The 23,636-nt window shown below is 41.7% G+C and overlaps 1 protein-coding gene across 3 annotated transcripts in view; it reads left to right on the top strand.

The window, feature by feature from the left end:
• The window catches only part of LOC149232777 (equilibrative nucleotide transporter 3-like), a 75,709-nt gene that overhangs the window by 51,228 nt on the left and 845 nt on the right, over nt 1-23,636 (top strand). For all 3 annotated transcript variants that reach the window (XM_089379513.1, XM_089379514.1, XM_089379515.1), the window contains exons 7-9: nt 16,927-17,096; nt 17,324-17,481; nt 23,188-23,446. In XM_089379513.1, the coding sequence (XP_089235639.1) occupies nt 16,927-17,096; nt 17,324-17,481; nt 23,188-23,446 (587 nt within the window). The remainder of the gene's footprint in view (nt 1-16,926; nt 17,097-17,323; nt 17,482-23,187; nt 23,447-23,636) is intronic.

The raw sequence follows: 23,636 nt of genomic DNA on the forward strand, positions 1-23,636 counted from the left end.
CATGTAGCTTGAGATGGAGGGGCCAGCCTTCCACGATGGGGAGCAGCATGTGGAGATTGTGACAGGGTAGTCGATGGTCATGGATTGAGATGATTTCCAATGTATGACATACCGATGGGGTGTATACCTTGGTATGGTGAGCTTGGTGATAGATGGTTGTCGGGACGAGACATGATGGAGACAGTGGTTCTACATATGCTGCAGGGACGTTTGCAGTATGTGGAGGAGTTGACATCATGGATGATACAGTTGCTGATGATCTTGGTGGATGGCTACCAGGATGGTATGTTGTCGAGGACGATAACGACTTTAGGTGGAGGAGGATGTAAGGACCCGCAATCCTTATGCGCGCTCCCGACTTGAAGTGCGATGACGAAACAATGAAGTGCGAGCTCAGACCATCAACGCAGCGGTGTTATGTTATAATGCAACGCATAGGAGGGGAGAGCGATGTTTATATATACGTGGGAGCTTTGTTAAACACCCGCGGTGTAACGCCTTGCGGTTGATACCAATCGGACGCGCGCTCCACTCGCTCCACAAATGTGACTAAGGCATGAAAACTCCGCATGAACAACCAAGGGTGAAATACATGATGTATAGGCGAGTTGGCGTTCACGTTTATATGGGCGAGTCGAGGGGATCTCGTCATGAAGCCGACCATGGAGCGTGGCAAACGAAGGGCAGCCGACCATATGTTAGCATAGCGTATCGTTTGAGGACGCGTTGGTTGGAGAAATGTGGATGGGTCGGCCAAGGGCGCGACCTCCACGCAAAGAAGTGTATAAACATAGCGAAGGACTTGTCATTTTGACCATCGATCATCGCTTCAGTCTTCAACAAGGAAAAGGGAGATAGCCGCAGCAAGGTGCAAGAGATGTGCCGGGTTGCCGGGCACAGGTTCTAGACTTGGCACGGCGGTTGGAGGTGCGGGTGGTGGGCGTGCAAGGGCGCCCGCCCGCCGAAGTGTGTAAACGGGGTTGGATTGTGTTGGGCGTGGGTCGTGCACGGGCGCGCCCATCCATTCGACAAAGGAACTCGGTTGTGTTATATTGTGTTGTATTTTGGTTTGGGGTTGAGGCAAGACCACCGTGCGCTCTTGCACGGGTGGGCGCCCAACTCGGGTGAGACACCGGTCGAGCCAAGCTCCCGGTCATTGTACAAAAACTCTTCATATATAATAAAAGAATTCTCTCTTGCATATGATTGTGTTTATGTTGCTGTTCATGATGTCTTTATATTAATGGTTTCCGCACATTAATATGTTATTCATGTTTTATGATGAATGTTAAGGCGTAGTTCGTAAAGTAAGCTAACAATGAAAGATGTTGGTTACTTAAGCGGTGCCGCACCCGACCAATTTAACGAAAAAAGAATTGGGGGTGTGACAGGTGGTATCAGAGCAGGTTCACAGGTGGTGAAGCCGTTGCTTGATGATGAACGCAGAGAACAGACATGTATGCAGGGAAAAGTTATGGAGAAATCGTGGATGAACAGTCTGGGTTTCGTGGACTTGATGGTTCATGGCAAAACCATTCAAGCTCTGGTGGACACAGGGGCCACTCATAACTTCATGATGACATGGTTAGCAAAAGAAGTTGGACTAATGATCTTCCCATCGAATGTGAAAGTCAAGGCAGTGAACTCTAGAGCTAAAGTGGCGGGTTTGGCACACGAAGTGCCTGTGCAGATAAAAGACTGGACGGGTCAGTTGGACTTCACGGTGATGGAGATGAACGACTTCGATATGATACTCGGACAGGATTTCTTGAAGGGCAACAAGGCTATTGTTGTCCCCTTCTGTGATGAGGTGGTGCTGGTTGGACAGACACAAACTTGGACTTTGCCCACTCATAGGCAAAGGTGGGAAGTCAGGGTGAAGCATGTTTCTGCACTGAGTTTGGAGAAGGCTATGAAGGAATCAGATATGGAGACATATGCGGTGATGTTCAAGGGAGTCAAAGGTGATGGAGTGGGGACGCCTGTTCCAGCCGAGATTTCCGAGGTGCTGACCAAATATGCGGATTTGATGCCTAATGAGCTACCAAAGAAGCTTCCACCAGGACGTGCAGTGGACCATAGCATTGAGCTTGAGCCAGGGAAGCAACCCCTGGCTAAAGCACCTTATCGATTGTCAGGGCCTGAGCTGGAGGAATTGAAACAACAACTAAAGGAGTTAGCTGATGTAGGTTTCATCAGACCTTCAAGGTCCCCTTATGGAGCTCCGGTATTGTTCTAGCGGAAGAAGGATTCGAATGAGCTGTGGATGTGCTGTGATTACCGTGCATTGAATAAGCAGACAATAAGGAACAGGTATCCTTTGCCATTGGCTGTTGATTGCTTTGACAAGCTTACGAAAGCCCGAGTGTTTTCCAAGCTGGACTTGAGACATGGGTATTATCAAGTGCGGATAGCTGAAGGAGACGAGAAGAAGACCGCGATAGTAACAAGGTATGGTGGCTTTGAGTTCCTTGTTATGCCATTCGGGTTGTGCAATGCTCCTGCTACATTTTGCACTTTGATGAATGATGTCCTACGACCATACTTGGATTCGTTCGTAGTAGTGTACTTGGATGATATAGTGGTGTTCAGTGACAACATGGAGGATCATAAGAAGCACTTGGCGATGGTGTTCGAGGCACTGAGGGCAAATCAGTTGTTCTTGAAGAAGTCTAAGTGTGTGTTCGCTCAGACCGAGATTTCGTTCCTTGGGCATATTGTTGGTCAAGGGTACATACGGATGGAGCCGAGCAGAGTAAAGGCGATCGAGGACTGGGTTGAACTGAAGAATGTCCATGAGATGAGGGTGTTTTTGGGCATGACCAACTACCAACGGAAGTTCGTAGAGGGGTACTCCAAGGTAACATCATCACTGATAGACCTATTGAAGAAAGACAAGAGGTGGAGTTGGATGGATAAATGTCAGAAGGCATTTGATGACTTGAAGAGGAGGATGGTTACAACACCGATACTGAAGTTTCCTGACTTCGAGAGACCGTTTGAGGTACACACTGATGCTTCGGATTTTGCCATAGGAGGGGTTCTTATGCAGGATGGGCATCCGGTGGCATACGAGAGTCGGAAGTTGCAGGATAGAGAACGAAGGTATCTGGTCCTTGAGAAGGAGATGACTGCAATCATTCACTGTCTTCATGTGTGGAGGCATTACCTGATTGGGAAGCCGTTTGTTGTTAAGACTGACAACGTTGCAGCAAGTTATTTTGCATCACAACCGAAGCTTTCTGCAAAGCAAGCTCGTTGGCAGGACTTCTTGGCAGAATTCGACATGACTATCGAGTATAGGCAGGGAAGACACAATGCAGTAGCAGATGCCCTTAGCAGGAAGGGACAACTTGCAGCATTGGAAGGAGAAGACCGAGCAGCTAGGAGTAGGAGTCGAGTTCAAATGTCAGAAGAGATGCAGAATAAGATCAAGGAAAGTGTTGAAACCGATACTTTGGCGCAGAATATAGTGAAGCAGATAAAGGAGGGGAAGACACGAAAGTTCTTTCTATGGGACGGCTTCTTGTTCTTTGGAAAGCGGCTCTATGTTCCAAAGTCATCTGGGCTCAGGAGGCACCTTTTGAAGGAGTGCCACGACTTGACATGGGCTGGCCACCCAGGGATGCGTCATTCTTTGGCATTGTTGGAGAGAGGATTCTTTTGGGAGAAGATGCGAGAGGATGTAGAGGAGTATGTACATACGTGCATCATTTGTCAGCAAGACAAATTGGATACTCAGAGACAAGAAGGATTGTTGCAGCCTTTACCGATTCCTGAGAGACCATGGATGAGTGTCTCGATGGACTTCATCACTCAGTTGCCACAGGTTCAGGGGTATAATGGGATCATGGTCATGGTTGATCGTTTTTCCAAGTATGCTGTCTTTGTTCCCACAAAGATACCGTGTGGAGCCGAGCGGACTGTGGAGTTGTTCTTTAAGAACATAGTGAAGTATTGGGGGATGCCATTAAGCATCGTGTTGTATAGAGATCCGTGTTTTACAGGTAGATTTTGGACCACATTGTTCAAGTTAGTCGGGACAGAGTTGTTGATGAGTTTGAGTTACCATCCGCAGACAGATGGGCAGACCGAGAGGATCAACGCATTGCTGGAGGACTACTTGAGACATTATGTGACGGCTGATCAGAAGAATTGGCCTGAACTCTTGGATATTGCTCAGTTTAGCTACAATATTCAAAAGAGTTCTGCGACGGGGTATAGTCCATTTGAGTTGGTGAATGGACAGATGCCGGTTGCACCACATACCGTAGTGACGGGAGGTTTCTTAAGGAGTCCTCATGCGAAGAAGTTCATGAAGGCTTGGGATGAGACCTTGGAGTTGGCACGGTTGCGCTTGCACGAAGGTGCAAGGAGAATGAAGAAATATGCTGATCGAGGAAGACAGTATGCGCACTTCAGTGTGGGAGATATGGTGTTTCTCAGGATTACCGGGGAGCAGTTTCAGCCAGCCAAGGGGACTCCGAGCAAACTGACACGGAAGTATGAGGGACCATTCCGAGTGAAGAAGAGAGTGGGGGGAGTTGCTTACGAGCTGGAGCTTCCGCACCATATGCACATGAAGCATCCAGTTTTTCACATGAGTCAGTTGAAGAAATGCAGACTTGATTCTGATCATCCGGAGAGAGCTGAAGCGTCGAGAGGACCAGCAGGGATTGTGGACAAGCCAGGACTGGAGTTGGATAAGATTTTGAGCTTCAAAACTACAGGGATTGGTTGCCACATGAAGCGGGAATTTCTTGTCAGATGGAAGAATGCACCGGAGGAGGAAAATTGGGAATCAGAGGACTCACTTTGGAGATGGAAGAAGAAGATTGAGAAGTATGATAGGAAGCTTCTGAGGCAGTCGGGATTGTCGAGGGCGACAATGATTTCGAGTGGGGGAGGATGTAACGCCCTGCGGTTGATACCAACCGTGTTGGCATTATGATTCAGGTTTGGTGCTATGGCACAGGTGTTGTACTTAATGGCAACTCACTAAAGAGGCAAATCTCTGTTCAGGCTCTCAAAATGATACAAAATGATAGAAAATAAGGGGTTCGCAGGTACTCCGTTCAAAAGGTGCGGACCCACAAGCACACCATTCACAAAGTGCGGTCATGTCCGCAGGTTATCCGAACAGAAGGTGCGGACCCAAGTACACGCACTTTCATGCAGAGAAAAGCGCACGCACGTGGGAAATCCTATGGTGGTCCATGGTATTTAGTCCGACGTTCATGATCCTATGGTTTTGGTCCGTGGTATAGCATCTAAATTATTGAACCCCGGTTTTGGATCCCTTGTATTGGTTTTTGATGGTTTTGTTCCATGGTTTGAGTAAGGACTTGCCTATAAAAAGGAAAGGAGATCACTTGGCTAGTCACTTGTGAAATTTGAATATCTTAAGATCTGAAATTTTGGGTGATCGGTTTGAAAAGCTAGATCTAAATCAAGGTGAAATCTATAAATTGTAAGGTGAATCTATTGATAGGTCGTGATCTCTCTGGCGCATGATCAGATCTGTGGATCTGACTGTCTGTGGCACATTGGAGGACTGTTAATTTGGCTCTATTCGGAGGTCCGCAGGCGATCCACAGCGCAGGTGCGGGGGTCCGCAGAGCAGCAGAAGGCGCAGGTGCGGGGGTCCGCAGCGCAGCAGAAGGCGCAGGTGCGGGGGTCCGCAGCGCAGCAGAAGGCGCAGGTGCAGAGGTACGCTGTCGGGTAGACAGTGCAGGTGCGGAGCTACGCAGTCTAGACACAGAAGAACCGCGGATATTTGCAGGTTTCTATTAGTGAAGTTGCAGACTTTTCTTAAAATATTTGGCTGCCTTTTATCTATTGCTGCAGAGTTCTGGGTTTAGATTACTGGTATTGCTTTTCTGGTTACTGCATTCTGAGAAGTTATTGGTTGATTGTAAAAGGAGATTGGTTGATTCGCATGTACTTGATGATTATTTGATGTTCATGGATCTAGTTTGAAAATTTATGAAAAGTGGTCCTTGGAAGAAAAGAAGTAGGTTAGCACCTACATACTAGTAGTTCAACTAGTACAAGAGCTAAGGGGGTTGTAGCTCCCTTCCAGGAGAGACTGGAAAATGAGAGAGGGTTGTAGCTCTCAGCAGGTTGTAGCCTGCGTACTGGTAAAGGACTGCACCAGTACAAAATCATTGTAAAAGAAGTTTCTAATTGAAAGAAGATAGAGACATATTGCAGCAGGTGGTTTTCACCCACATTGGGTTTCCACCTTATATTTGGTGTTCTTTGGTGTGACTATCTGTTTTTCTTGTTCTTGCTCATTATTATATGGTACTGACATACAAATTAATGATCAATATCTGAAGAATAAATTAAAGTATAAATCTGGAAGATATATTGAAAAGAATTTGATAATACTGATTCACCCCCCCCTCTCAGTATTATTTCCAACAATTGGTATCAGAGCAGGTCCTTCTGAAGAAGCTTGATCGCTTGAAGGAAGATCCATCATCATGAGCAACTACGAGAGAGAAGCATCTATCAGGCCACCAATTTTTGACGGGACAAACTTCGTATATTGGAAGGTAAGAGTTACTGCCTATCTTCAATCTCTTGGTACAGAAGTCTGGGACATCATAGATACAGGGTACACTTTTCCATCAGCAACTCCTACAAATCCGGCCGAGAAGAAGAAATATGAGACAAATGCAAAGGCTGTCAATACTTTATTAGGATGTCTATCTCAATCAGAATTCGTGAAGGTTATGCAGTATAAATCCGCAAAAGAAATATCGGACAAGATTGTTCTAAGCTATGAAGGAGATGAACAGGTAAAACAAGCAAAACTTCAAACCCTCATAATTCAGTATGAAAATCTTAGAAATCACAATGATGAAAGTGTGGCTAACTATTTCCTTCGTGTAGATGAGATTGTTAATTGTATGAAAAATTTGGGTGAAGAAATAAAAGAGGCTGTTGTGGTTGAAAAGGTTCTAAGATCTTTGTCCCCTAGGTTTGAATCTAAAGTTTCTACATTAGAAGAGAAAGAGAATCTACGAAACCTTACCATGTCACAGCTGCACGGAATTCTAACTGCTTATGAAATGAGGAAAGGAGGACCATCAGACAGGAGAGAAGCTGCCTTCAAGGCTTCAGGAAAAGGATATTACTATGAGTCAGGATACGTGTCAGAAGAAGAAGAAGAATCAAATTTTGTCAAAAACCTTCAACGGGGTGCTGGACGATTCCGAGGTAAGTTATCTTTCAAATGATTTGCTTGTGGAAGAGTCGGTCACTATGCTGACAAATGTCCTCATAAGGATAAGATTGACAAGGGGAAGGAACCTGTTAGATGGAACAAGAAACATAATGCAAATAAGAAAAGCTATTACACTCATGAAGATAGTGATGGACTTTCAAATAGTGACGAAGATGAACGAGGTAATTATAAACTTTTAATGGCTTTTGAAGATGATGATTACATGGATGCTATAGATGAAGAAGGTCTTTATGAAGAGATTTCTAAACTCAAAATTTGTTTAGAAGAGAAAAATGTGATTATTGATTCTCTGCAATGTCAACTGGCTGAAAGGGAAAAACATCATGAAAAATTGGAATGTGAAATTGTTGGTCTTAGAAAAGAGATTGAGAAAACAAAAGATCTTAATCTTAAATTTGTTAAAGGATCTGAAACTCTGGATGAGATTATCAATGTGCAACGTTCTCCACTAATCAAGACAGGTCTGGGATATAATGGAGAAGCATCTCAAGCATCCACCTCCAAAAGCTATCTTGATGCAGCAAGAAGGAGCGAGCAAAGGCCTAATAGAAATCATCAGGGACAGTTTACCTCAAGAATGAACAAAGACTATCAAGAAAATCGGGGGCAATCTACCTTAAGGACAAACAGAAGCCACAACCAGCCACAGGTAAAAGCTTCCCAATTTGCCTCAAGAATGGATGTCAGTAGAAACTACAATCGGTTGGTTGATAGATTTGAAAATCGCAGGAGTTTCTTCAATGGCCAATGTTTCTCTTGCCATAACTTTGGTCACAAAGCAGCTCAATGTGTTGCCTATAAGACAATCATGACTAGAGAAGCTCAAAAACAAAGAAGTATGACTGGAATCACGAAAAGGACCTATAACAACTTTTCCGCCCTTGAAAGTGAAATTGAATGTTCTATTTGTAATAACTTCGGTCATGAAGATTCTGAATGCAGGAGCAGGTTTCGGAAGACAACTCAAAAGGAACAAACCTCAAATGCCAGAACATGGAGAATGAAGGAACCATAACCAGAAAAATGTGGGATAGCTTTATATGTAGAAGGACAAGAAAATCAATGGTACATTGACAGTGGATGTTCGAAGCATATGACAGGTGATAAAGAAAAACTTCAATAATATAGTGCTTTAGAAAAGGGAAAGAAAGTTTCTTTTGGAAATGATACCCCTGCAATCATAAAAGGAAAAGGCACTGTTCAGTTGAAAGAAAAAGTCAAAGCTGGAAATGTTTTGTATGTTGATGGCTTGAAGCATAATCTACTGAGTGTCAGTCAGATGTGCGATCAAGGAACTGAGGTAATATTTCGATCAAATGGATGTAGTGTTCGTGATCTTGATACAGGAAAAACAGTGATCAAAGGCATAAGAACTCCAAATAATTTATACATATTTGAAGAAGGACAACAACAATGCTATTTGAGAAAAAATGATGAACACTGGTTATGGCATCGGAGGTTGGGGCATCTAAGCTTTTCACAGATAAGGAAAGCATGCAAGTACCAGGCAGTTCGTGGTCTTCCAGACATCAGAATTCCAGACAACACAATATGCAAATCATGTCAGTTTGGTAAGCAAACCAGAACTAACTTCCCTGAGAAGGAAGGATCAGCTAGCATGCCACTTGAACTTGTTCATACTGATGTATGTGGCCCATCTAGGAAAAGGTCACCTCGAGGAGAAGAATATTTCGTATTATTCATTGATGACTTTTCCAGGATTGTTGGATAGGACTTATGAAGCACAAAGATGAAGCCTTTGAAAAGTTCAAATCATTCAAAGCCTTGGTGGAGAACGAATCAGATCACAAAATCAAATGCCTCAGGGTGGGGAGTTTACCTCGAATGAATTTTTCGACTTATGTGAAGAACATAGAATAAGAAGGGAATTCTCTACAGCTAGGACTCCTCAGCAAAATGGAGTAGTGGAAAGGATGAACATAACGGTTCAACAAATGGCTCGTGCTATGCTTGATGAGTCTGGAACTCCCGCAACTTTCTGGGGTGAAGCTGCATTTGCTGCGGTTGTTAATCTCAACAAAACAAATGTCCGGGTGAACAACACTCAAACTCCTCATGAGCTCTGGTATGGTGAGACTCCTTCGGTAAAACATTTCAAATTTTTTGGAAGCAAATGCTATATTAAGAATAATGATGAACATCTTGGCAAATTTGAACCTAGAGCAGATGAAGGCATTCTCCTTGGTTATTCTCCCCACAACAAAGCATACAAGTGTTACAATAAAAGACTTGGAAGAATTGTTGACAACATTGATGTAGTGGTTGATGAAGAAGGAAACATTCCTAGGCAAGTAAATTATGAAAATATCGAAGAGGATGAAGTCCATCCTTCAAATCAGACTGATGATGAAAAAGAACCTCAAGAGGCACCAGAGGAACAGATAAGGATAGAAGAGAAGACTCCATCCAGGTACGTTCAGAAGAATCATCCAGAATCTCAAATTTTGGGGCAGAAAGAGGCAGGTATACAAACAAGAAGAACAATTGCAGAAGCCTCAAGCTATTTGGCATTGCTCTCCTCCACTGAACCACAAAATGTAAAAGAGGCATGCAAAGATGAATGCTGGGTCAAGGCAATGGATGAAGAACTTGAGCAGATCGAAAAGAATAACACTTGGGAGTTGGTTCCTAGACCAAAAGATAAGAATGTTATAGGGACAAAATGGATCTTTAAAAACAAGTTGAATGAAAATGGGGAAGTGATTAGAAACAAGGCCAGACTTGTTTGTAAAGGGTATGCTCAACAAGAAGGAATAGACTTTGAAGAAACTTTTGCTCCCATTGCTAGACTTGAGGCCATCCGAATGTTCCTTGCTCTCTCAAGCTTTCAGAAGTTCAAAGTATTTCAAATGGATGTGAAATCAGCTTTTCTGAATGGAGACTTAGAAGAAGAAGTGTACATTGAGCAACCAGATGGTTTCATTCTTGGGAATGATCCAAATCTTGTATGCAGACTAAAAAAAGCTCTCTATGGTCTTAAACAGACTCCAAGGGCTTGGTACTATCGTTTGGACAAATATCTTCATCAACAAGGTTTTTCAAAAGGATCAGCAGATAGCAATCTTTATATAAAAATTGAAAATGACAAATTGCTAATACTTGTTGTGTATGTAGATGATATTATCTTTGGCAGCAATGAAGAAGCTATGAGTCAAAGCTTTGCCTTGGTGATGCAGATAGAATTCGAAATGTCTTTGCATGGAGAACTGACATATTTTCTTGGATTGCAAATCCAACAAAATGAAGGCGGTATCTTTTTGTCTCAAACCAAGTACCTCAAGCAGATTTTGAAGAAGTATGGCATGGAAGATTCAAAACCAGTATGTACACCTATGGTTACAGGATGCAGCCTCAGTGCAAATGATGAATCTGCAACAGTGCATCAACCAACCTATAGATCCATGATTGGAAGTCTGCTTTATTTGACAGGTACCCGACCAGATATCATGCACGCAGTGGGAATAGTTGGAAGATTTCAGGCAAATCTAAAAGAAACTCATCTTCAAGCAGTTAAGAGAATCTTCAAGTACCTTCAAGGAACTCAAAACTATGGCTTATGGTATCCTAGAGATACAGATCTCACACTTCATGCTTATACAGATGCAGATTGGGTCAGAAGCGTGGATTACAAGAAAAGCACTAGTGGGGGTGCATTCTTCATGGGTTCCAGATTAGTATCTTGGTTCAGCAAGAAACAGAGTTCAATTGCTTTATCTACAGCTGAAGCAGAGTATGTGGCTACTGCATCTTGTTGCACACAACTTCTTTGGATGATGCAAACCTTGCAGGACTTTCAAATCACTTGTACTCCACCTATCTCCATCCTATGTGATAATACAAGTGCTATCAGCATTTCAAAGAACCCAGTCATGCATTCAAAGACCAAGCATATACCTATCAAATATCATTTTCTTCAGGAATAAGTGCTTGAACAAAAAGTCAAGTTGGAGTATGTTCCTTCTAAGGAACAAGTTGCTGATATACTCACCAAACCACTGCCCAGGGAGACCTTTGAATACCTCAGGCAAAAGCTAGGGGTAGTTGATGTATCATCTTGTTGTTGAATCTTATCTGTTTCAGAAATTGTTGGTTGTACACGAGTTTCATATGGGGTATACGCGTACATTCGCTGGTTTATGGATTGGTCAAAGACCATCTGGCACAAGTTCACGGGGAGCATTTATTCTTCTAATAATACATTGTTGGCATTATTATAGAAGATCTTGGAGGAGAAAGTTCAGAAGATGCTGATTTGAATATTGCTGCTAATGTTTTATCTCTATGTCTTATATCTCTTTTGTCAAGGTTATTTATGGTGTATGGTGGATTATGGTTCTTCTTGAAGAAATTTTCTTTTACAGATCTGGCCTACAGTCAGGGGGAGCATGATCAGCACAGCAGAGTAGAGTTTTCAACATGTTCTCAGGGGGAGCATCACCCTTTGCCCTTGATGACAAAGGGGGAGAATGAATTTGAGGATCTTGGGGTTGCCATCAAGTCCAAAGGGAGAGATTGTTGGCATTATGATTCATGTTTGGTGCTATGGCACAGGTGTTGTACTTGATGGCAACTCACTCAAGTGGCAAATCTCTGTTCAGGCTCTCAAAATGATACAAAATGATAGAAAATAAGGGGTTCGCAGGTACTCTGTTCAAAAGGTGCGGACCCATAGGCACGCCATTCACAAAGTGCGGTCATGTCCGCAGGTTATCCGAACAGAAGGTGCGGACCCCAGTACACACTTTCATGCAGAGAAAAGCGCACGCACGTGGGAAATCCTCTGGTGGCCCATGGTATTTAGTCCGACGTTCATGATCCTATGGTTTTGGTCTGTGGTATAGCATCTAAATTATTGAACCCCGGTTTTGGATCTCTTGTATTGGTTTTCAATGGTTTTGTTCCATGGTTTGAGTAAGGACTTGTCTATAAAAAGGAAAGGAGATCACTTGGCTAGTCACTTGTGAAATTTGAATATCTTAAGATCTGAAATTTTGGGTGATCGGTTTGAAAAGCTAGATCTAAATCAAGGTGAAATCTATAAATTGTAAGGCGAATCTATTGATAGGTCGTGATCTCTTTGGTGCATGATCAGATCTGTGGATCTGACTGTCTGTGGCACATTGGAGGACTGTTAATTTGGCTCTATTCGGAGGTCCGCAGGCGATCCACAGCGCAGGTGCGGGGGTCCGCAGAGCAGCAGAAGGCGCAGGTGCGGGGGTCCACAGCGCAGGTGCGGGGGTCCGCAGAGCAGCAGAAGGCGCAGGTGCGGGGGTCCGCAGCGCAGCAGAAGGCGCAGGTGCGGGGGTCCGCAGCGCAGCAGAAGGCGCAGGTGCGGGGGTCCGCAGCGCAGCAGAAGGCGCAGGTGCGGAGGTACGCAGAGTAGCAGAAGGTGCAGGTGCGGAGGTACGCTGTCGGGTAGACAGTGCAGGTGCGGAGCTATGCAGTCCAGACACAGAAGAACTGCGGATATTCGCAGGTTTCTATTGGTGAAGTTGCAGACTTTTCTTAAAATATTTGTTGGCTGCCTTTTATCTATTGCTGCAGAGTTCTGGGTTTAGATTACTGGTATTGCTTTTCTGGTTACTGCATTCTGAGAAGTTATTGGTTGATTCATTGGGTGATTGTAAAAGGAGATTGGTTGATTCACATGTACTTGATGATTATTTGATGTTCATGGATCTAGTTTGAAAATTTATGAAAAGTGGTCCTTGGAAGAAAAGAAGTAGGTCAGCACCTACGTACTAGTAGTTCAGCTAGTACAAGAGCTAAGGGGGTTGTAGCTCCCTTCCAGGAGAGACTGGAAAATGAGAGAGGGTTGTAGCTCTTAGCAGGTTGTAGCCTGCGTACTGGTAAAGGACTGCACCAATACAAAATCATTGTAAAAGAAGTTTCTAATTGAAAGAAGATAGAGACATATTGCAGCAGGTGGTTTTCACCCACATTGGGTTTCCACCTTATATCTGGTGTTCTTTGGTGTGACTATTTGTTTTTCTTGTTCTTGCTCATTATTATATGGTACTGACATACAAATTAATGATCAATATCTGAAGAATAAATTAAAGTATAAATCTGGAAGATATATTGAAAAGAATTTGATAATACTGATTCACCCCCCCCTCTCAGTATTATTTCCAACAAACTGGGCGTGCGCTCCACCCGCTCCACAAATGCGACTAAGGCATGAAAACTTCGTGTGAACAACTAAGGGCGAAATACATGATGTATAGGCGAGTTGGCGTTCACGTTTATATGGGCGAGTCGAGGGGAGCTCGTCATGAAGCCGACCATGGAGCGTGGCAAACAAAGGGTAGTCGACCATATGTTAGCATAGCGTATCGTTTGAGGGCGCGTTGGTTGGAGAAATGTGGAGGGGTCGGCCAAGGGCGCGAACTCCATGCAAAGAAGTGTATAAACATAGCGAAGGACTTGTCATTTTGACCATCGATCATCGCTTCGGTCTTCAACAAGGAAAAGTGCGAGTGGGAGATAGCCGCAACAAGGCGCAAGAGATGCGCCCGGTTGCCGGGCACGGGTTCTAGACTTGGCACGGCGGTTGGAGGTGCGGGTGGTGGGCGTGCAAGGGCGCCCGCCTGCCAAAGTGTGTAAACGGGGTTGGATTGTGTTGGGTGTGGGTCGTGCATGGGCGCGCCTGCCCATTCGACAAAGGAACTCGGTTGTGTTATATTGTGTTGTATTTTGGTTTGGGGTTGAGGCAAGACCACCTTGCGCTCTTGCACGGGTGGGCGCCCAACTCGGTTGAAACTCCGGTCAAGCCAAGCTCCCGGTCATTGTAAAAAAACTCTTCATATATAATAAAAGAATTCTCTCTTGCATATGATTGTGTTTATGCTGCTATTCATGATGTCTTTATATTAATGGTTTCCGCACATTAATATGTTATTCATGTTTTATGATGAATGTTAAGGCGTAGTTCGTAAAGTAAGCTAACAATGAAAGATGTTGGTTACTTAAGCGGTGTCGCACCCCGCCAATTTAACGAAAAAAGAATTGGGGGCGTGACATGCGGGGCCGACCTACAATGGTAGCAAGGCCGACACATTTTCAAAGGTTGTTGCGATGGAATTGAGGGCGTGGGCAAGTCGGCTGGGCAGCCAAGACTTCGCCCTGCCACTCATATAAGTTAGCACGCATGAGAGCTCATTTGAACACATTGGAACTTCGCTCAACAAAGAAAAATGCACAAAACTAGAAGGTGGCGCAGCAAGATAGGAGGGCGCATGATTTGGTGATGCGCTCGTTCTTGGGCGAAGCCGCACGGAAGTGAACGCACGTCTTGGTCTTGGGTGAAGGGCGCGGGCAGGGCCGCCTGTCAGTTGGAGAAGGGCGTACACGAGTGTGTGGCGCCCGGATTGTGCGAAGGAGCGCCCGCCGGTGAAACGTTGGTGGGCGCTCGGTTTGTGCGACGACTTGGCGTGGGTTCTTGGGTGGCTCAGGTGAGTGCCCGCCCGTCGTGCAAGTGTGCACGGTGTAACTTTTGAAGTGTTGAGATTGTGAACGGAGGTGTGTCTCGGGTAGAGGCTCCCGTGTGTGGTGACTTGGAGGCGCACCCGAGTTGGGCAAACAACACGATCGTTCGACGAGGTGAACGAAGGGTTGGTGAGTCGTGCGGCGACCGTCTGGAGGTGCCGACGAGCTGGGCAACTGAGTTTGCCGAAGTTTGAAAATTGGCTAAGTGTAAATTTGGGGTTTCCCAAGATTTAACTTGTACTTGTAAAAAAAGATTAAATATATTGATTCGGGCAGACTCATATTGCAGGGAGTTGCCCCTTCCTTTATACTATTGTGCATTTCGCTTGTATAATGCTGTTATGTGAATGTTATGGGCTTTCACTTGTATAAAGGAACACATTAATAATACTTGGTAACGAAAATAAGACTAAGTATGGAATGTTAGGCGTAGTCTACAATCGTAAGTATTGGTGAAAAGAAAACGGTTGGTAGTGCCGCACCTTGCTATAAGCGGTTGAAAGACTACTGCAGGTGTAGGGGCGTGACACCCCCACTCCCGACGGTTGGGGGTGGGTCCTTAAAACGATATTCACTTTAGCACCCGTGGTTACGTGTCTGCTTTCCAGTGATTGTGGGACTTTGCCTTTGCATTTACCACTTACCATTATTGCCACCCCTCCCTTGCAAACCGCCTCCTCCATCTGCCAACGCTCCCGCTACTTTAGCCCACTGCCAAATATTTCGCCAAACTAACCATCGCTACATTTCCCTGATAATTTAATATTCCGACAGTTGAATTATTAAATCTCTTGCCAACATTCTAGCTATTAATTATAGTCGTGCCAATAATGGTTATTGGAATAACATTGTTGAAAACCCAATGATAAATTTAAATCGCTGCTACCAAGCTATTGATCTTCGGTCTGCCATTCTTAGCTAGAACATTCTATGACACCAAATCGAACAATTGCAGCAATTAACAAATGCTACCAACGGTAAATTCACTGGGTATTTTCTTTATTTATTCTCTATTCTTTCATTTTCTAAAATGGTGGGTCGGAAAGGCAAATCCAAAGTAATTGTCGAAATTCCAACTTTACCCCCTATACCCAATTTAGATGAATTTCCCCTTGTTGATACCCAGTTTAAGATTGCAAAAACCCAATGTGAATTTGACCTTTATGAACTCCATAATTGGGCATTTCAGAAATTTGAAGATGCCAATGATGAATTCTACTTCTGGGAGTCCATGTTGCCCCAATTTTGTTTCCCTCAAACCCATCACTTCCCTGAATTCATCACCTGGTGCGAAAGCCAATATTTACCAAGTCAAAGGGCCATAGTTGCCCGAAACAATGAAATTTTATTTCTGTAACCCCAAAGTCAATTTGTCAAGCTTTGTAGATAAACCCTCAGAGTTCTCTTCATCCTTTTTCAGTTGACTCTTTGATGGAAATTTATCAAAAACTTACCTTTCAACAATGAGCCATATTTTCAAGTCCTTTCTTCCTGAAAATTCTGAATTACCTCAAACAAATCCACCATACTTTTCTGCTATCTTTCCAGAAATGTCCAGACAAGTTGTTTCCATGGTTTGTTATCTTTTAGGATACCAAAATGATCAGCAGGTGGATGAAATCATTTTAGGATTCCTCTTAGTATTTTCATCTGGCAAAAAGCCTTCAATTTTCTTTAATTTTAGTCAGTTTTATCAGATGTTATCTATTCTGACAAGCATTTTAGTTTCATTATTTGTAGCATTTCCTAAACCCCAGCAAACTCCATGTCATTTTGTCCATCGCAGTTGTAAACAAGTCCTATGCACCTACAACCCCTCAAAGAAATAATATTGCTGTTATCATCAACAAATAGTGAAAGAAATCTAAGTTGTGTATAAAGAATTTTGTTTTTTGTTAAATTAATATAAGTATTTATTCAATAACATACGAGCAATTTTATTATTATTTATTTATCTGAGAATTCTTGAAGTGTTGTTCTTAGTAGTTTGATAGACGCTGGTTCATAGACAAGATTTATTACTTTTTCAGTCACTTTCTTCTACTTAAAAAAAATAGAGTGTTTCTCTGTTCAAAATTATATTTTGTTTTTCCAAAAATATTTTTGTTATTTATCACGTGTTTTATGGTTAAAGCTTGGACTCACATTGCACTGCTTCGTAGTGTTATTCTTTGCAATATGTACCGTCTATGTGCTCCTATGTGTTCTTCTCTACGCACTTGTCTTCCCACGCCTACAAATTGTCAAATTTTACCGTTCTAAGGCAGCAGCTGAGGGATCAAAGACTGTTACCGCAGACTTGGCAGCAGGAGGCATCACACTATCACTAAATGTAAAGACTATTTTTCTCTTTTAGTGCAATTTACATTATCTCTAATGAACACCAAATTATAACACTGAATTCATAACAGATAGACATTAGAGTTAGAATACAAAGAAATAACTTCATCATGCTTATTCACTTTCTTTGTTGACTGTGAACTAACAAAAACAAATGCAGTTACTAACATGGATTTTTATGTGTTGAAGGAGAATAACATGATTTTTTATGTCTTGAAGGAGAATGACAGAGGAGATCCAAAACGTCTAAACAATAGGGAGTTGCTGAGGCAGAACTTGGACTATGGGTTCGATATGTTCATTATTTATGTGCTTACATTATCTATCTTCCCAGGTTTCCTATCAGAAGATACAGGAAAACATCAGTTGGGTTCATGGTGGGTTTCCTATCTTGGTTTGATCTGTTACATTACATGTATGCTGAATGCTGAATACATGAATGTTTTTAGAATGCACTGTGAATTTTTGTTCATGACCAGACTTATCTGTCATATGCTCTCATTCCTATGCAATAGTTTATATTTTTAATTATGTTGAAAGGAAAGTTGGCATTTCACTGATATGGGAAACTCAGTTAGAAGAATTTTGTTATCTAAAAGGTTTCTTGACAGAGAGGATTGGGCTGTCCCACAAAAGTATGCAACATCATATCATGACTAGAGGATATTAGTAACAACCAAACACTATGATTTGGCAGCAAAATTATCTATCTTTCTATTTCTATGCTAAAAGTTTGCCAATGGCCATAAAAGCTTTTAGATTGTTTGGGATAGTCTCTTATAAGATGAGTTTAAAGGTTTTCTAGTTTTTAGATTGTTTGAGATGCCTTCTTATAGGATGAGATTAATGGTTTTCTTTTTTTTGAATTTTGTAGATGGTAACCATATATTTCAAATGAAAGTTGGCAAATACGACATTGCAGTCATCTTTCCCATCGAAGATTATACAGATTTGGGTTTTACAAGTGATTCATAGAAAAACCTTCCAATTGAATAAGATATATTCAATACAACCGAGGACATTTGTCTCCGAGCATACTCATGAAATATTATCCATAAGTAAAGAAATCTTTAACCTGATTTAGAAGTGGCATACATTCAAAACTTTACCCAAGTGGTTCTAAACTTTTTGGAGATCTGTACATATCAAAAAGACACGACTCTTTGGAAAAAACAAAACCAAAAAACACTCTTCTGATTCTACTACTCATTCTGTTACCGTGCTAGTGAAAAGCCCCAATTAAACAATCAAATGGCATTTTGTTTTTGCCAGGTAACAAAGGACAGCCTAACCTTCAGAAAATTGACACATTCGCATAGATAATGCTAAAAGGGGCTGACTTGCGGTTAGAAGTTTGAGACAGGCCAATCAACATTTGAGTAAGTAACAACTCCAAATTTGCACCACCAAGCTAACTTATAACAAGGAGGATTTGAAGGATTGTATTAGAATTTAGTATGTACTATAACTGCCTCCCAGTTGGGGTGGATTTCTACAATGTATAAGCATTTATGATTTTCCTCTCCAAATGTGAATTTCCTTCCTTCAGTAGTTAAGCTGCTTTTTGATCATGATTATATATATATATATATATATATATATATACATCAAAATTTTAGTTGTTGGCCTATGGTGTTATAGCTTTGTGTTGCTTTGAAGTGTTTTCCTTTGGCGTCCTTGTAGAACAGAGCATCGCAACTAAATAGAGTCATATGTCATGCCATTCACTTTAACTGTAGCAGATGCCTGGGAAACGAGGGTTGCCATTGAGCATTGATAAAAAGAGCCATCAATTATAGAGCATTGCAACTAAATAGAGTCATATGTCATGCCATTCACAATAACTGTAGCAGATGCCTGGGAACCGAGGGTTGCCATTGAGCATTGATAAAAAGAGCGAAAACTCAATTAGCCCAACATGTTAGGGTTGAAGTTCCATTCAATTCATTATTGACATCAATTAAAAAAAAAACTTTTGCCCACTTTTTTCCACATCTGCATCCACTCTAGACTCTCCCAAGAAGTTAATGAGATTATCAAGAACAATTTTTCCCTTAATAGATTTAATTTGTTGCTTGTATGTGATCTAAGCGACGAAAAACCTTTATTCTCCCAACCAAAGTTTTGGCTTGAATTTTGTAAGAAATTTAGGAAGAATAATTGAATGCCACCTACCTATCAAATCCCTTTTAATCCTTTTAGGGATAAGTTTTGACAAGATTAACATTAACCGTCTCCCATACCACCATTTCGAATTGCTTTTTAACAAAATTTTCAAACATGTCAAGGCTACCATCTAAGACATTTATTTGTAGAATTCCAGCAAAAGACCATTAAGACCTAGAAACTTGTCATTAGTGAGCACCCACATGGCCATCCAACTCAAGCACCATAGAAAACACACCATTTCATAAAAGTGGAACCACTTGTTTAACAAGCTTTATTCTGCAAAAGGTCAAGTGAGAACCACTTCTTTAACAAGCTAAATCATTTCATAAAATGAGAACCACTTATTTAACAAGCTTTATAGAAGTATTCTGCAAAGGGTCAAATTCCCCAGTGAAATTACTCATGGGATATATGTGAAAACACTAACTCATCTTCTCTAAACACTACGATGTTGGATGGCAAGAATCCATTTTATTTATGCTTGTGCTTTAAGTGCCAAAGAAAAACTTAGAAGGTGCATTCCTAAATCCCATCATTTGCACACGGCCTCTAATCTTAGCCTCTCTTGCCTTGTAATCCTCAAAGAGATAGAGCTGTGATTCCAATCCACTGATATTCTATTCAACTTGGTTATTAAAAGGATCTCCACCGTTTGTCAAGCATCCAGAAGCCTGTTGGAAAGTTGGTCCCATCTTACCTCTCACACTACTAGCAACCATCTTAACCCCATCCCCGAAGGAACTTTTAGTGACCAGAATGACTGCCTCCCACCAAAGAGCCTACCCATTATTGGCGTTGTCTAAGGCCACAATTTCCTGGATTTTTTTGAGAAATTCTTCAAGAGATCCGATTGTGGGAGTGCTTAAATCATTTTATTAGGGTGGAAATGATTCAGAACCATCAAAAACCCAAGGGGCACTTAAAATCCTGAATCTTGACAGCTGTAACTCGGATTTTCAAAAATTTCCACCAAATTTTCTCAAAATCTTACCACAATTTCTATTGTTTTCCGAGCGAAAATGTGGCCTGTTTAGACTACGCCACCCATTATCCCCTATAGAGGGCACCAAATACATACCCTTGCAACAGTGTTGCAACATTCAGCAGACTCGAGAAGGGAAATATTTAGTTTGAAGGAAGCATGGGCGTTAAGCTGGCAATCAAAACCAATGAGCATACAGTTGGAAAGACAGAAATGACCAGACTCAGTAAGATGATTGTCTCTAAGGGTAACTCTATACAGTTTACTTTTTGTCCATTGATTTTATCTTTTTGCTGGAAGGGGTTTTATGGTTTTATACAGTTTAAAATCACTGTGTAGCTTGATGCGGATACCTCTGTTGGATCTTCTGTTTGTTTTCTTTTTCATTTATCGAATTAAGCTCAGTATTTATAACCTGTAGTGGAGTTTCGTACATCTCTTTGGCTCTCCTCTGTACGCTGCATGTTGTGAGCTGTAGCAGAAATATTATTGGCAAATGAATGTTAGCAGTAGCAATAAACCCACCAAGCATCCATAGAAATTTCCCATGTCTTCTGTTGAAAAACTGAGAGGATCTTGGTCCAATAGATAGGGTAGATCTTGAGAAACTGTCATTAGCAAGAACTGTGTTTTCTTTGGGAAACAGCAGATCTCGGTTAGGCAATGTTTAATTTTGGAGATTTGTTCATCAACGAAGAAATTACGGGTGAGTGCTATCAGAGTAAGAATTGTTTTGTACTTTGGGAAAAGGTATGCACAGTTAGTCTTTGTTTTTAATTTCTGAAATCTTTTTAGGTCCATATTAAAAAAAATAAAAAAAAACAAGAATGAAGCTGTACTATGAAATTTGAATAGATAGAGTAATTATCGTTAATGAAGTGACAAGTCAACCCCTTTCTTATGTGGGGCAATATTGTAAAAATGTACTACTGTACCTTTTTATGGGGTTTACAGAACAGTCTTATATGACAAAGGAAAGAATATAACAGGAGCTTTACATGACTTCACTTTCCCATTCATTTTTGATTATGCTCTGATATGTGTTGCTATGATATACTTTCCAAGAAGAAAGGAATTGGCATTGATTTAACTTGATATATCATTTACAAAATCATGCCAATCCATTTTATAGAATTATTTTTAAAGCCTTTGGAAGTTATCTTACATCTTAAAGACCAAACAAAGGAGAAAATGGTAAGACGAATCCAACCAAAATCGCTAAGCCCTTTTCTTACAGAAACTTGGGTTGCCAAAGATATAATCTTTCTAATGGACGGGCTTCTAAGAAAAAGCATGGAAGATCTAACCAAATCTGTTTCCAAATGTGCTGGAAAATCCACACAAAAAATATGCTTAATTTGCTCATTGGTTTCACACTGGATGTTTCATAGGCCAGTCTTGGCAATTCTGTGTTTCTTTTTCAGCCCCTTAAAAATCTACTAGCTGTTGATTTGGGATAGCATCGGATGTGCTTTAGCCACGAAAATTGGTGGAGAGGCTAAAGCACATGAGATCTCCAATACCCAGAAATGGTCTGGGCAGATTCTAAACAGTTTGGGAGATATAAAAATAATTAATATTTTTAATGGAGTCCCTAAATCTAAACTTAAGGAAAATAAAATATTAATGTGAATTAATATAAAACTGTGTTAGAAGGGTCCAAAGGTCATGGATCAAGCTAGAGTTAATCTTAGCCGTTGATTAGGGACTTAATCTCGGCCGTTGAATTGTCAACGAGAAAATTATAAGAGAAGGCTTGAGGGTCACTTGGAGAACACACCGAGTTGATCAAAAATTCGATTTTCTGGGGCAGGGCTTGCTGAGGAAATCGAAGGAGTGATCAGAGTTACAGTTGAGGGGCAGTGAATACAGAAGCAGAGAGGGTACCAGGAGCATCAGCGCAAAAGCCAGGAGAGAGGGACGCAGAGCCAGCTAGAGGCCACGCAGAGCCAGTCAGGGTCCACGCAGAAGCAGCTAGAAGCTGCGCAGTGCCAGAAAGAGCTAGCGTGGGTGACGCAGAGGCTCTAGAGGTTGACGCAGGGCGAGTTGGGGTGGCGCTGGGCCAGAGAGGGTGACGTAGTCCCTAGAAGCAGACGTCGGAGATTTTGTGGGGTAGATTGGAGCTGAGAACTGTGGGATAGTTCATCTGGGGTTTTTAGCCGGAATATCTGTCTCCACTGAGAGGTACTACTGCCGAGATCATTCTCTAATGGGTGAACCAGTTTGGCACCCAGATTGTCTTCTGAAACTGCTTAATAATAAAACCTTAAGATAGTTGCACCGGTTTTCCCGCATTGGGTTTTTTCGGAGACATTAGTCCAAAAACAACGGTGTCACTTGTGTGTGTGTTTTTTTTTTCAGTTGATGATTTGTAATGTGTTGAGCATGTACTTGTATTTATTTTCAGTATTTACATGGTAAATAACTTGTTAATTAAATGGAACAAGTAGGCAGAAATAAATCAGAAAGTACATGAAGGATTTCTAACAGTTAGACTTAGAAATTCCAACACTAGCGAAGAACTTGGCATATGCCAGGTAATTACTATTTTGCTTTTAAATTATTAATAAGCGAGCGTTTCCTTAAAATTTTCATTTTAATTCTTTGAAATGTATTTATGCATAATAGTTCATTAGCCTTACTTCTAGGCCTCAGAGTGGTTCTCAAATGCTACAGTAGCACTTTCTCTATTTGGGTTTCATTCCCTTCTATTGTATGCTAACAGGGCAAATAAAACTAACAGAAGGTTCTGCCTATCATTTGGTGCCTGGATTTTGCATTACCCATATAAACTGAACAATCACATGTTAATGACAATATTGAATATTCTATGTGGGTCAGATACAAAAAATTGTAATGGATGAAAGAATTTTGAAATGCAGGTTTGTGTGTCTGGTTTTAAGATTTTTGTAATGACTCTGTATTATCGCAGGTATGCCCTTGTTTTGATAGCAATGTATAATGTTGGAGATCTTATTGGGAGATACCTTCCCTTAATGGAAACTATAAAGTTGGAAAGCAGACCCTGGTTAACAGCTGCAACTCTTTCTCGATTAGGATTGATTCCTTGTTTCTATTTTACTGCAAAATATGGTACCGAAGGTTGGATGTTGCTCCTGTGTATTGTGCTCGGTGTGTCCAATGGATACCTTACAGTTTGTATATTCACTGTTGCCCCGAAAGGATATAAGGTTGGTTTCTCGCTGCTTCTTCCCTCTGATATCTTCTGGAAAGTTTAATTTATTATTAACGTTAGTGTTATATCTAAGATCCTAAAGAACCTTATTATGGTTGTTAAAAGTTGTTCTTGGTTGTGGGATGAATATGTGTGCTTGCTTGGGTTCTCCTCCTCTATGGGACACGTTGCACAGGTGCATATAA

The sequence above is a fragment of the Pinus tabuliformis genome, chromosome J (assembly GCF_031772625.1).
Source record: "Pinus tabuliformis cultivar Carrire ecotype Pingquan chromosome J, CPIR1, whole genome shotgun sequence".
NCBI classification, from domain to species: domain Eukaryota; kingdom Viridiplantae; phylum Streptophyta; class Pinopsida; order Pinales; family Pinaceae; genus Pinus; species Pinus tabuliformis.